We start from the raw sequence: 14,740 nt of genomic DNA, 5'->3' as shown, positions 1-14,740 counted from the left end.
CGATGTTATTTAGCTAGCAAACAGTTTTAATTATTTTGTGAACTCTATTTTTTACGTTTTATTTTTACTTGATTAGCTAACTGTGTTGTACTTGCTATACTATAGGGACTGTTGTTCTTTCATGGGTGAAAGGCTACTTTGTTTTCTCTCTTGAATTATACAGGGGCAATGTAACTAATTTGACAGTTAGCCTAGCTAGCCTACACTTTTGTAGCTAGCTAAATCCATTTTTTTCTTGATACCATAACTTCTAACTGTTATTGTATTGTATCTTTTGCCGGATTTTTATTGTAACCACAATCTTTGTATTTTGCTGTGTTCAGCTGTACTCACAGTTTCAATCCTGTCCTGATCTAATACTGGAAGTGCGTTTAGCATTCTGCCCCTCTACGCATGTTTTATTCTGAAACTTGTGACCGGATGTCTTAGCCCAGTAATGTTGCTGCTTTGACACTGTCAGTCTCTCACAAGTGAGGGAAAGCTCAGGGGCCGTAGCGATTTGAAATCGGTGCAATCGCACACCACACAGGGTTTGACCTGCCACACAGTGCCGACATTTTCATGGGACCATGTTTCATTTTTTGGCAGAATAAAATGTTGTCTGGATGACTGCAAAGCGCCACCCCCTTCCGAAACACACCAGAGGACGATTCTTCAAGTGCATATTTATGGAATAAAACCAGGTAAGGTAGAGTGAGCATATAGGTGCTGAATAACGATGCAACAGTGCATTAAGATGTAACATGTGAGGTAGCGCAAGTAATTAGTGTTGTCGTTTTGTTTTTCTGGTGTGTTTTTACTCGCCACAGTGTGACTAGTCCCGTTATCCCCCCTGGTATGTGGGGAAAATCGCAGCGCAAAGTAAGGATGTTGCACTGTTATTGTCGCAATTACAGGTCCTTTTTTTATCATAATGGACCAATGCATAATGCAGATTATCAAACTGTCAGTTATATTCTTAGTCTTGTCCAGGCATGCTGGATGTGGCAATCGACTGTTCCCTTTAAACCTTCTTGCCTCGGAAAGAATGAAGAGGCAGAAGGCTGGGAAGAAAAAAATACTGTGTTGCCAAAAATCCACTTGAACTGCAGATTCCAGTTTTAAGGACTATGTTTTGGACCCTATGGGCTGTCACTCGTGTTTTGCCAATGTGCAGATGTTAAATCAGTCTGACAACCGCTTGGAAAGAAATCACCAGACAGTCTTGGATTAAAGGAAACTACAACTTAAAGATACATTTCAACTCCAAAATGTGCTTGTAGACTTTTCAGGCATTTCGGTCACTCCCTTAAATAGAGAGGGGAGGCAGTTTAGGATATGAGAGAAATGTGTTCCAGATGTCATCTGTTGTAACAATCATTCTGCAAATACGGTTTAAGATTTTGGATAAAGGTTGAATAATGATCCATAACTACGCAATCTCCAAGCAACATGTGTTCCATGTGTTAGCATATGTTTTTAATGTGTGCGCTACCATGAAAGTCACTAATTTCATTTCAGTGCTCAAAAGGTAGAATCAAATTTTATAATACATATCCCCATCCTTTATCTCCCAACTATATCTGGTATTTCAGTGGAAGGAAAACGAAATGAGAAAAGACAGAAAAATGGTTAAACTGCTCCATGAGATTTAACTGATTTCCCCTTAAACCTTTTAGTTTATTCACTCATTTAGTATTGCTGACATATAACATTCGAAGAAAAAGATGTATAGTGCATAAGCTTTGCATATGTCTCAGAGGAAATAAATCAGTGGAGATGTTTCTGCATGTTCATAAGTGTTGATGCTGTACAGTAGCAGTGGGCTGCTGTGTGGGCGGCTTCACCAGAGGACAGATGAGTAGGCTTGTCCTGTGTGCAGTGAATCAGCCTGCTATTAGTGGTACATGTGGGAGCTCTGGTAGACAAGGTCAGTAACTGAAAGTTGCTCTTATTTGAGGAGTGCACAAAAGAATATGCAAATGGTTTTTCCATCACACTTGATCTTTCACATTGCTTGACACATGTAACCCAGATGTTGGTACATGAACAGAATATGCGTCTACTTGGGGTCACATCAACATCCTTTGGAATGAAACTGAAATTTCAAAAGAGGAACATGAGCTGTCACACCAGCATGTTTATCTTGAGCTACATTTCCTGTCCCGGGAAAGTCCTTTCCTTCCCTCTGAAAAGTTCCTGAGCTGTGCTGTGGAGGCCGACTTACAGCACACACACACACCCCATTTTCTTTGAAGTGTCTTTACTTTTGCGTGAATCCATTTGACAAAACTCTCAGTGCATTTCAATGAACCCCAGTAGCTTCACAAGTTTTCATGACTGTGAAAATTCTCCAGATTACAACCATCAGCTTGCAGCTTTTGTTCCCTATTCACACTGAACATGAAACAACAATGTACTCCTGAATCAGGCGGCATATAAATGTTTGCTTGACATAACTCTTAGTAGCCTGGGCAGGGAGCATTCCATCCATTTTGTGGCTAATGAACACACACAGCTCTTTGAAGAGTATTGAGAAGGCCTATTGTAAAACACCATTGTCTGCCTGCTTGCTGCCACGGTAACACTCTCGCACTGGCAGCAGGACTAAAATGCTGTATTCAGAGAGCTGACAAATGCTTGCCAGAATATGTGAGAAAAGAAAAGCCTAATTTTACCTTGACTCTACAGAGTGAACAGAAATCCAATTTGTCAGATTTTTCACAAGTCATTACTTCTGTTCCCTGCGAATTTCTTTTTGAAAGAAGAGTTATCCACGCCATTTGCAAGCTGCTTTTAACTGTGTTCAGTTTACTGAGCTCCTAAGATGTAGAAACAAAATGAAGCATCAAAAAAAAGCAAGATTCCTGAGTAGGGCCTTTCATTGTCTTGATCAGATGTTTTCAAAGTGGGAGTTTGAGGGCTTCAAAGCCAAACAGTTTCAGGGGAGGATCAGTGAATGGAAGTGAAAAAATATTTCATTAATTATTACATTAGTTATCAAAAAGAGATCACACAGAATAGCCTAAATGTGTGTGATTTGGTTAAAGAGATTCAGTTCAGAGATACAGTAGTTTTGGGGAATTTTACAGTTTTTTCCACCTCCCCAGAGTGAGAAATAATAAATGCCTTAAGACAGACCTTTTTATGTATATGGTGTAGTCTGAAGCTATGTCAAACAGCAATATTAGGCTATCATGGCTCAACTGTTGAGTGTCTATGGGATCAAATAACATAATCGTGATCCCTTAGGCTAGGGTGTGGGGGCTTTGTCTGAGGGGGAGGCCCACAGTCTCAGACTTTGAAAACCCCTAGCCTAGATGGCAAAATAGAGGACTTGTAAAAAGCTATAATTCCTTCCAGGCTGGCTCTCTGAGTGACCTTTTGCCAGAGCATTGTTTGTTCATGCTCATCACTCAATGTCTCATCTGTATATGTTATATTTGCCAAGTGTGAAATCAACAACAGGAGACAGAGGAACCACTCGCGTCGTTCATTTGTTTTGTGCTGGACCATCTAATACCACAACTCCAGCATAGAGAGAAAGTATTTTTAGACTTTTGGAGAAAGTTTTACCCTTTTTTGGCCCGAACCCTTACCCTGTTGATTTGGGGAATGTGTTTATGTGTTTATACTAGTGACATGCATTGCAGTGGATAGTTTTTAGAAGCTCAGGGGTGAGACAGGTTGGTAAAAGATGGGACTGTGCTCTGGGGTGATGCCAGAAAAGGGCACTTGTGGGATCAATGTGTGCATTCATGTCAGTGTCAGATATGTTGGTATGATGTTTGTGAAAGGTTTCTCCCGCACAGTTGTTTCTATGCATTAGCTTTTCACAAGTGTGCCTTGTGCATGTTTTCCAATGTTTATATCCCAGTAATGAGCTTGAAAATACATTTATTTATATTGTAAATTGCGCACTGTCCAGACAACATTGAGCCTGGCTTTGTAGAGAGGTGAAAGAGAGCTGACTGCGAGTCTCCTCGCTTTCAGGCAGGATTAAGTAGGAATGTTTGGCAGAGCTGGTGATGACTAGACTGCTGACATATCTTTTACTCATCCGCAAAAGTGCAGAGCTATCGTTCCCTATTCTGTTTTCCTTTCTGATTCTGATAAGGCCTTGTTTTGGCGTGCTTCCTCTGGTCTAGATAGCAATGACGACACTGTATACTGCACAAAATCATTGGATATCGGTGCAAAACAGACACCATCTGCTGTCCACAACAAGCCGAATTTCTTTTCTGAAAAAAATAGCTGAAAATTGTCTCTTGTCATCTGCACACATTAACACTGAGGAAAACTGTGAACACGTTTCCCTTCTTTTCCCCACAGCCATCATGTCAGGGAAGTCAGATGGGAAAAAGAAGTGGGCGGCTGTCAGGGGTCGCCTGGGCTCCTCGCAGGACTCAGATACCCCGCAGGAGGCTAACCTGGAGAGTGCTGATCCAGAGCTGTGCATCAGGCTGCTGCAAGTACCCACTGTGGTCAACTACTCTGGGCTGAAGCGTCGTCTGGAGGGCAGCGACCAGACATGGATGGTCCAGTTCCTGGAGCTGAGCGGGTTGGATCTCCTCCTGGAGGCCCTGGACCGGCTCTCAGGGCGGGGTTGCTCTCGCATTGCCGATGCCCTTCTGCAACTCACCTGCGTCAGCTGCGTCCGGGCAGTCATGAACTCCTCTGCAGGGATCCACTTCATTATAGAGAATGAGGGATACATTCGGAAGCTCTCCCAAGGTTGACCATACCCTTCTTTTTGTGAAAAATCATCACATCTACTTTCTCCATATAGTGTTCATATGATTATGTCTTAGAGTAGCCTCACACATGAAAAGACAAAATATGTTAAGTATACTGAACAATTTGGTCAAGATATTTAAATCAACCTGTTCATTCAAAAGAAAGCCATCTCATGTTTAAGGACCTGATGTGCCACTTTGTTTGTAATAATTTGTTAAATTGGTCATAACTCAGGTGATTATATGGTTCTCTGTGACTCACTCTGCTGAGCTGAATTTCCCAGTCATGTACTCAGCTTTATATACAGAGATGAATCATTAAGGGCTGCTTTGGGACATCCCTAAAAATCTAGTGTCACAGTGTGTTTGTGAATATTGGATTTCCCCACCTTCAAACACACAAATACATGTACAGTCTACAGTACAACGCCACATCTTTAGAGGGCAAAGTTCAAGTTGAGCTGTCTAAAAGGCTGTGAAACAAAGCATCCTGCTTGGGTCTAGTCATAAGGGGCAAAGAGTAGAGATAGGGGCTTGCTTTAAAGGTGGGGTATGCGATTCTGGAGAAATCCAATACTGTGACAAATACCGTGATATAATGCGCACAACGACACAGCAAGTGATGTAACTAACGTTAGTTAGGTTGTGGGTTAGAAAAACTGTCCCTACAGTTGCTGCTGCGAAGCTAACAGCCAGAGAGGACGAGACGGATTCTCAGAGCCAGCACAGCAGCTCCAGACAGCGATACACACAACTCTCCTGCTACTATAGCTAAAATCACAACAACAGCATATCTTGGCAAACTAGAACGTAAGCTGAATGTCTGTGGGCAAGAAATTTAACGTTACCTGACACACAAATCATGGCTGGAATAGTGCTGTGTGCCTCTGCCCGAGCTGCTTTGTTTGTTTAGCATGTACAGAGCCAGGGCTGTGTACAAACATCGGATTTTTCTTCAGCGCACACTCTGAACGGACAGCTACCTGGCCGTGAGGAGACATTCACTGAATTTGACAAAAAGACGTGTGGTGGATAGAATGGCATACCCCACCTTTAAGATAAACTTGGGAGAGACAGATGGGAAACATGAACACTCGACCTGTATTGATGTGTGTGATCATGATGCTCCACAGCCTTGGACACTTCCAACACCATGGTGAAGAAGCAGGTGTTTGAGCTACTTGCCGCCCTCAGCATGTTCTCTACAGACGGCCATTGCCTGGCACTGGATGCCCTGGACCACTACAAGGCAAGTAGATGAACTTGTAGAAGAGTCATACTTCTAACATTGTTTTTGAAAACTTAAGTTGTTGTGGGATTTACCTCACATGACCCTACATCATCACTCTGAAAAATAAATCCCCTAACAGTGCCCTCTAGTGGTGGGTTGCAAGCAAAGGCATTATAATCCTGTAGAATCACAATCTTCCTTAAATTGATTACTTGCACTGACTTTGATTTCCTCTTCAGGGCGTGAAGACACAGCAGTATCGCTTCAGTGTGATCATGAACGAGCTGCAGGCCACAGATAACGTCCCTTACATGGTTACACTCCTCAGTGTCATCAACGCCCTCATCTTCGGGACAGATGACCTCAGGAAGAGAGACAAGATGAGAAAGGAGTTTATCGGTAGGTTCTCTATCCAGCCACGGTTTAACAATTAATCAGGAGTCTAGAGTCACATCATGAGTAAGGTCACACTGTGGTAAACTCTGTAACAGTGTTTCCCCCTCTGTGCTGAGAGTGAATGCAGAGGGGGAAGCAGGCCATCAGCAGGAGCTCCATTACAAATATCTCTGTCACTGGGTCTGTCTAAGAATAGGTCTAATGGCCTCATTTTCACTTTGACAAAACGCCTGAGAACTAAGCAAACCTCAAGTGGATAAAGCATTGTGTATTCATGCATGTTACACCATAACTAGTTAATATCAAAAGTTTAAATAAAATGTCATCACTCTTACACTAATTAAATAACACCGACCTAATGTCATTTTGATGATATCTTTGTGAGAAAGTGGGCCATCTGAATGAAACTCACTATCTACAGCAAAAACAGGATTAATCTCGGGCTGATAGTTCAGACATGACACCAGGACCTTTTTCCCCCTTGCAGTATCCGTATCGGTGCTAAGCACCAAGCTGCCTGAAGATCACCTCAATTGAGAGAGTTTGACAAATATGTCAGAGTTGCAGCTATATAAACCCTCCCAAAAATGCCACCCACCACCTTGGACCAATCAGCCATTTGTTTGACCACTCCTCTTTTGTGATTGCTCACCTGTGACTTCCTGGCAATTCCCCAAAACTAACATTTAAGCCACTGTGGAGAGAGGTGTGACACCTTATTAAGATGAACTTTCTTAAAAACTCGTAATTGACTGTTGTGATAGACAGAACTGTGTTTCGTTGTTGTTGTCTTGCAGGGCTTCAGTTACTTGATATTCTGCCAAAGTTAAGGTGAGCCTTCCTGCTGTTATTTCACATTTGATTTTGACTTAATCTGTAAAGCAGATTTTATGCAACAAATTACATTTTAGCGTTAGTTATTTTCAAAGTCCATAATCATTGCAAGTAAAATGGTGCTTTTAGGAAAAGATGTTTGCAATTTGTGTCCATTAATGACAGTAATTTGAGGCCTTGGCTGTTTCCTTTATAAAAATTGAAAATGCCATTTAAATGCAATGAAGTGTCCCCATCAGTGATCTGTATGTGGGTGGTGTGCAGGGAGCAGGAGGATGAAGACTTGATTATTCAATGTGAAGCTTTTGAAGAGGCGATGGCTGAAGATGAGGAGGAGCTGCTGCGGGTCTATGGGGGCATTGACATGAGTAATCACCTGGAGGTTTTCACTACACTCTTTAACAAGGTCTGACTGGCTTTATCATCTACCACAAAGAACTAAGATAGGCCAGTAAATTGGAGACTGAATGACTCAACATTTTGGTCCTGATGTATCTCTTATCTTTCTGATTAAATTAAAACAGTGTCATTCATTAAGTTTTTGTGACTTAGGCATGTAAACACGACAAGGCCTCTTAATTTGTGCAGGTGAGCAGCTCTCCAGCATCTCTCCAGCTGCTGTCCATCCTGCAGACGTTGTTGGTGCTGGGGCCCAGCCGCTCCGATATCTGGCTGGCTCTGGAGGCCGTCGCTAACAGAGCCATACTGCTGGCCCAGGACTGTGAGTCAGCACTGAAGCAACAGTACATTCACTTTAGGTCAACACTCTGAAGAGGCTAATGGCCTGCTCGGTGATTCATGTGTGATGGGGAGTGATTATCTGGGAAAGTAGATCATAGAGGTGAAACAGAAGCAGCTGTTGACAGGATGGCTGAAAGCTTTTGTTTTAGTGAGAGAATCAGTGTGTGTGTGTGTGTTTTGGATTTGTGCTCCAGCTCAGATGGAGTCCTGTGAGAAGATCATGCAGCGGCTGTTGTTCTCCAAAGGCAAGAGCTGTGAGGGTCGTCATGAAGTGGACGGGCAGCTTGTGAAAGTGGATAAGGCCATGCAGACTGATCTGGATCATCAGGGCAAAGAGAAGTCGGCCAAAAGCATAACATCCTCTCAGAAGCCGCTGTGTGCCGCTCCGCCCCCTCCCCCTCCACCTCCTCCTCCTCTACCCCCTGGGCCCCTGCTCCAACCTTCTAACCAGTGCCCACCTCCGCCCCCACCACCTCCTCCACCACTACCTGGAGGGTTTGGTGGACCCCCACCACCTCCTCCCTTGCCTGGAATGCCGCCGCCGCCGCCACCACCACCACCACCACTGCCCGGCGGTCCAGGCATGCCTTCCCCACCGCCTCCGCCACCCCTACCTGGAGGGTTTGGTGGACCCCCACCACCACCTCCCTTACCTGGCATGCCACCTCCACCTCCCCCGGCCATGATAGTGGCTCAGAGTAGTCAGGCCCTGGGGTGCACTGCACCCACAAAGGCAAACCGGTGCCCCACCCTGAGGATGAAAAAGCTCAACTGGCAGAAACTCCGCACTGTTACTGGTTAGTGGATAAAGCATTCTTGTGAAGGCTCAAATTATATCAATGACAATCTGTCAATCACCTTTTTATGAAGGCAGCAAACCATGGCTGAATCTAATTTCAAGAGTGTCAAGCTGACTTTTATATATGCTGAGACTAAAAAGTAAAATTTTAGAAAGCTTTGCCTCCATCTATCAAGAACCCTTCAGGCCATTTTATGCTTAAATAGAACAATAGACATTGGCAGAAGGCACCTGTGTAGAGAATAGTTGACAGGGATGGAATATTGTTATGAACAGCAACTTCTGAAAATTAAACGGACCATTATTAAAAATTTGGGTTATTTAATGTGGGTGTTGCTGAGGATTCCCTGAGTTTTGAGAGAGGGAGGGAAATATCACTTTCAAAAAGGAGTTTCAGCTACGGTGTGATGTTGACACAAAATGGAGCCACACAAGCTCATGACAGGTTCCTCTCTTCCTGTGCGCACACACAGATGGTCACTCCATGTGGGCCTCTGTTCAGAAAGAGCCTCCTCCTCGGGAGCCGGACTACAGCAGTATCGAGCAGCTGTTCTGTCTCCCGGTGACCGAGCACAAAGACAAGGGGGCAGCTGCTCCTGTCAAGAAGGAGCCTAAAGAGGTGTGCTTGGTCAACACTCAACACGGCTCCTCTGAGCAAACACGCCTGACTATCAAAGCTGAATAATCAATATGCCTCTAACACATCTTTTTTATTTTATTTTTTTCCCCTGTAGATTACATTCATTGATCCAAAGAAAAACTTGAATTTGAACATATTCCTAAAGCAGTTCAAATGGTAAGATATTACACATTTTATTGATTTATTTAAAATATATTTTGGTCCATTTTCCAGCTCAATATTTTTCATTGTCTCTGTTCAGCACAAATGAGGACTTTGTAGCCATGATTCAGAATGGGGACCGTACTAGGTTTGATGTAGAGGTGCTGAAACAGCTTCTAAAGCTCCTACCAGAGAAGCATGAGGTTTGTACTCTTAACAATCCTCCATCCTTACCTAGACCTGTTTTTGCACACTTACCTGCCATTAAGGTCCCATTTTTTTAAAATGGCAAATGTCTGAGTCACTGTTGACTCAGACATTTGCCAACTGTTTTTTTGTTGTTTTTTTTTTTTTTTTGTTGTTTTTGTTATGTAGATTGAAAATTTGAAGTCCTTCCAAGGAGAAAAAGACAAGTTGGCAAATGTTGACCGCTTCTACACCTCCCTCCTCACTGTGCCATGGTAACTTTTTTTTTTTTTTTTTTTTTTTTTTTCCCCCCATGCTTGATATTTGCAATCCAATGTACACTGGTATACTTGGCTCCTCCATTTACTTTGCTTTCTGGCTTGTCTCCCCAGTTATCAGTTGAGGATTGAGTGCATGTTGTTGTGTGAGGAGACTTCATCAGTGTTGGATATGCTCAAACCTAAAGTCAAGCTGGTGGAGGAGGCCTGCCAGTGTAAGTAACCCTATGTTTTCAGCTGTATTTACATGCATGCAATTTTGATTATTCCCAACTACCTAGCTTGAGAGAGATAGATTTAAAAAAAAAAAAAAAAAAAAAAAAAAAATCAGATTAACACGATGTAACAAATTTCTCAGCTTTAAAAACGAGCACGCGGATGCCCAGTTTCTGCAGGCTCATCCTTGACGTTGGAAATTTTCTCAACTATGTAAGAACCTCTTCAGTTTCATGTATATTTTACTTATGTTGACATTTAGACAGCGCTTGCATTTTTAATCATTGGTCTACTTCCAGGGAAGTCACACAGGGAACGCCGAGGGGTTCAAGATCAGCTCTCTGCTCAAGCTTACAGAGACCAAGGCCAACAAGAGCCGCATTACGCTGCTTCATCACATCCTGGAGGTACACAAACTGGCTCACAGCTGCCATAAGTTTATTTATTTATTTTTCCCCTCCCCACAGTAATGAACCTGTTTAATTACATGCTGTGTGGCTTGTTTTGCAAAGGAGGCAGAGGCGAGCCACCCAGAGCTGTTGGCACTGCCAGATGATATCGAGATCTGTGAAAAAGCAGCAGGGTATATAAAAAGCATTTCACATCTACTTTAGCTCTTTCTTATTTTTTTTTTATTTTTTTTTTAAATTGGTTTTAAGTGGATCTGTAACATACATAACAAAAGGTTTTACATTTTGTCCTCAGAGTTAATCTGGACTCTGTTCAGTCAGAAGCCAGTGCCTTACTAAAACGACTGAATGAGACGGCCAAGAAAATCGCCAACTCTGTCGAAGAGATGAAGGCGCAATATGCAAAAATTCTTGAGGTAAGATGATAGTCTCTGCTTTGCCTACAAATGGAGCCAAAACGTGATCACTTAGTACTGTTCCCAAAATCCCAAATTCCTTCATTTTCTCTGCTGCAGGAAAGTCTGGAGGCATGTCAGGCTTTAACTGAAAGGTTCACTGCGATTGAGAAGCAGAAGACCGAGCTGGCTGTCTACTTATGTGAAGATGCCAGTCAGCTGTCTCTTGAGGAACTCTTCGGAACCATCAGGACTTTCCGAGGACTTTTCATCAAGGCACTCAAGGTCAGGGAGGATACTTATTTGTAGTCTTTTGCACATTTATATTGTGTAGTTTGTTTGTTTTTTAACCTACAACTCCTGATGAAGTTGCATGCTGCTGTACACACACACACACACACACAAACATATAGATAGCGCACAGCTAAGTCTTCCGCTTGGGTATGGGGTTAGTGTTTTCTTTAGAACATGGGTATCATTATATTGTGGACAAACTGGAAAGTGTCTTTACCCAAATGATACAAAGACAAATTGCTATGTACATTTTGTACTTGGCAGTGAGTGACATCCTTACTTTCATGATAACAGGAAAACAAAACCAGAAGAGAGCAGGCAGCCAAGGCTGAGAAGAGAAAGAAGCAGCTGGCAGAGGAAGAGTCCAAGAGACAGAAGGGAGAGAATGGAAAAATAAGTAAGTTGTGAACAGCCCTCTTTCCTCTCACTGTACTAGAAATTCCTAACAAAGATGACCCTCTTTTTACGTCTCTCTTCACCAGTCAAGAAAGGTTTTGTGCCTCAGAACGACACCTGCATCATTGACCATCTCCTAGCGGATATCAGGAAAGGTTTCAGCCTAAGAAAGACCAGGCCAAGGTGCGATTCGGAAAGCCTCCCTTCTAGTGAAATGCGTAGGGATACCTGCCCATCTGGTAAGGACAAGAGACTGTGGCCTCCATCCGCAGTTTCTAGCTCCACTCCCGAACCACTTAATTGCGAGCCACAACACAGCCTTGCTGCTTTATCTAGGCTCTTTCATTTGTGCTTTAACACCGCTGCCATCTTGCAATGCTAGCTCCATTGCTTAGTGTCTTTGTCGAGCTACATTAGCATTTGTTTACATGCAGAGCATTTTCATTTTCATGCATCTTTGCTCGCTGTGAAATATCACCCTATTTCTAGGATGATAATGGTCTTAATGTGTATATACCTTCACCATCAACACTACTAACTTCTCCCCCCTCAGGATCAAGTGTGACGCCTGTAGACGAAGAAGCCGTAGAAGTGGCCACCACTACCGCTCCCACCAAACCTCAGACAGAGGGTCACCAGGCAAGCACAGGTGGAGTGAACGGCTTCATCAGCCCATCGGAAGAGACTCCACCAGCACCACAGAGTGCGGTGCAAGACGGACCAGCTGTACCTCCCAACACGCTCCCAGGAGGACCAGCCATGACGATGCAGGCACCCCCGGAAAGACCCGCGTCGCTGCAGGAGGGGCAACACCCACCGAAACCTGCAGTATCAGCGCTAGATATGACACGACCTCAGGTTGAAGCAGAACATCAGCCATGTCTCGCCACAAATGGCTTTTCATTGGATTCAACTGAGACCAGCGTCCTCAGCCCATCTTCCCTCTCAGATTCAGACCCGCTCGAGGCCGTGTTAGATGGCACTTCAAGCCTGGTACCTGAGAAGCTGATGCCTGAGGAGCCAGCAGACATTAGTGTGAATGTTCAGATCACAGAAAGTCCTTTACCTAATACAGACAATGTGACACAGAGTAGTGAAAGCAATATAATGGGAGGTGGGAAAGGTGAAACTAGTAATAAAATAAGCCATTTAACAGAGACTTTTGGAAAAGAGCAGGAACACATTATTGTAAAAACGCCCTGCCAAGATGAGGCCGTGAATTACAAACATTTGGACCCTAAAAGCAATGTGTCTACACTCAGCGAAGGCATCGAGGGTTGTGACATCCCAGATGGACTGGGATCGGAAGATCTGCCATCTGTGTCGGAAGCAGTGCCTCCATCCCTTAAGCCCGAACCAAAGAAACAGCAGAGCCTCTTTAGACGAAACAAAAAGAAGAGTAATCAAGGTAATTTCTCAGTTAACTTAAATAAAGATCACGTTTGGAATGCTAGTCGCTTGATGTGTCTTAAAAGGGAAATCCTTATTTGTATTTTTATTGCATTTAACGTTTATATATTATGTATGGGGTATTTTAGTGTATATTAAGGATTTTGCATGATAACATGCGTTTTTATTAAAGAGTATATGGATGCAGTGTGCAGCACTTGATTTGCAGATTAAATATTGAATGGATTTAAATATGGTCAGTTTGTTTGAACGCTCTGTTTTCCATTCTGACTCTCTGAAACACAAGGTAACAGTGGGAAAGGACACACTAAACATAAAAAAGGCTGTGTGTTGCAGTGAGGTAGGTCAAATCGATGGGATGGCAAACTGTAAGCAGGAACATCATCCTAATGAACTCAATCACCGTCGAAGCTTTGTCCCAAATAACACGTCATTTGTTGGTCTAACTGGAATCTGGATTTCATTTGTCTCTGTTGTCCAGCTTTTAACACTTGCTCTCTAACGCTTTTCCAATTCAGTGCTTATCAGGCCAAAATCGTAACACCATTTGACCAAATGTGCATTGTGAGGTGATTCTAATGTCCAAAAAACTAATCCTAAAACTACTATTATGTACAGTAATTAATCCTCTTTCAATCTGTAGTTACGTAATCTAACATCAGTTTTCTGAATTTAAAACAGCCTTGCAGTCTGTGAAGTCATTGTGAAGTCATCTTGGACTGAGTTTTTTTTTTTTTTTTTTTTTTTTTTTTTTTTTTTTTTTCATGAAAGCAGTCACTTTTGTGTCTCTCCTTCCATATTTTCTTGTCCATTCCCCAAATCTGCAACTGGGACTGTTTAATCTTCTAACCCAGTCTCATGTGCTTCGTGTAAACTGTGCTTTGTTAATCTGACTTTGACAAAAGATACAGTATGTGATGTAAATGCATTAGAGATGTTTTTACCACTTAAAAAAAACTTTGAATATATTTCTCTGCCAAGTGGCTTTGAGCCATCAGTTTTATCCTACTGTAAATAAGAACTTTAAAAGGTATCAAGTTTAGATATATTTTATTCTATTCATTTTAGTCTTTGTTTCCCTAGGTGACTCCAGAAAAAGGAAATCAAGAGGAAAAAGAAAATGTTAATTTAACACAGGAGTTCTGAACTGGAAGGACTACAGTATATATTATTTTGTGAGACTACGTGAATATTGACTCCTTCGAGAGAATGCAGAAGTCTTCCTTTTGCAATGATTTGTTTTTCCAAGACAAAGAAGAGTAAAAACATCTAAGGCTGGGATGTTCACAGCATGGATGTTTACATGTCACTTTATGTAAATTAGCTGTAGTTTTCCGTGTAAAATGAGTGGTTTTGATTCAGAACTATTCAAAAAAAGTTGAACATGTTTTGTATAATTGTTGTAATATGCAGTGAATGTGTTTTGCTATAAGCTCTATTTACTGTTCAGCACCTATAGCGAGAAAGATGCAGTGTTTGGTGCAAGCTATTTAATTTAACTCATCAAAACAAAACTGCTTGAAAACCATGTCTTAATTTCTTTATATATTATCCAGATGAGCTCTAACAGGAAATATAAGGAAAGTATTTAATGGATTGTAACTTTTAATGTTAAATATATTTTAATAAAAGTGAATTTACTGTTCAGGTGTTTGTTT

The 14,740-nt window shown here is 42.3% G+C and overlaps 1 protein-coding gene across 5 annotated transcripts; it reads left to right on the top strand.

The window, feature by feature from the left end:
- Positions 1-483: 483 nt before the first annotated feature.
- Positions 484-14,727, top strand: inf2 (inverted formin 2). 5 transcript variants are annotated; one of them, XM_044165546.1, is made up of 23 exons: positions 484-683; positions 4,312-4,713; positions 5,849-5,964; positions 6,186-6,345; positions 7,140-7,173; positions 7,441-7,582; positions 7,765-7,897; positions 8,112-8,714; positions 9,190-9,335; positions 9,451-9,512; positions 9,598-9,700; positions 9,873-9,958; positions 10,076-10,176; positions 10,320-10,390; positions 10,477-10,584; positions 10,690-10,760; positions 10,883-11,003; positions 11,103-11,267; positions 11,571-11,673; positions 11,759-11,911; positions 12,226-13,080; positions 13,369-13,422; positions 14,166-14,727. In XM_044165546.1, the coding sequence occupies exons 2-22, from the start codon at positions 4,317-4,319 to the stop codon at positions 13,419-13,421; spliced, it is 3,783 nt and encodes a 1,260-aa protein (XP_044021481.1). In that variant the 5' UTR covers positions 484-683; positions 4,312-4,316; the 3' UTR covers position 13,422; positions 14,166-14,727. The 5 variants fall into 5 exon arrangements, with proteins under 5 accessions (XP_044021481.1, XP_044021482.1, XP_044021483.1 ...); XM_044165547.1 differs by lacking the exon at positions 13,369-13,422; XM_044165548.1 differs by lacking the exons at positions 13,369-13,422; positions 14,166-14,727 and having other exon boundaries at positions 11,759-11,855; positions 12,226-13,076.
- Positions 14,728-14,740: the final 13 nt, after the last annotated feature.

The sequence above is a fragment of the Siniperca chuatsi genome, linkage group LG15, assembly GCF_020085105.1.
Source record: "Siniperca chuatsi isolate FFG_IHB_CAS linkage group LG15, ASM2008510v1, whole genome shotgun sequence".
Taxonomy (NCBI): Eukaryota; Metazoa; Chordata; class Actinopteri; order Centrarchiformes; family Sinipercidae; genus Siniperca; species Siniperca chuatsi.
Note: the sequence above shows the minus strand (reverse complement) of the source record. Positions and strands in the feature narration are given on the sequence as shown.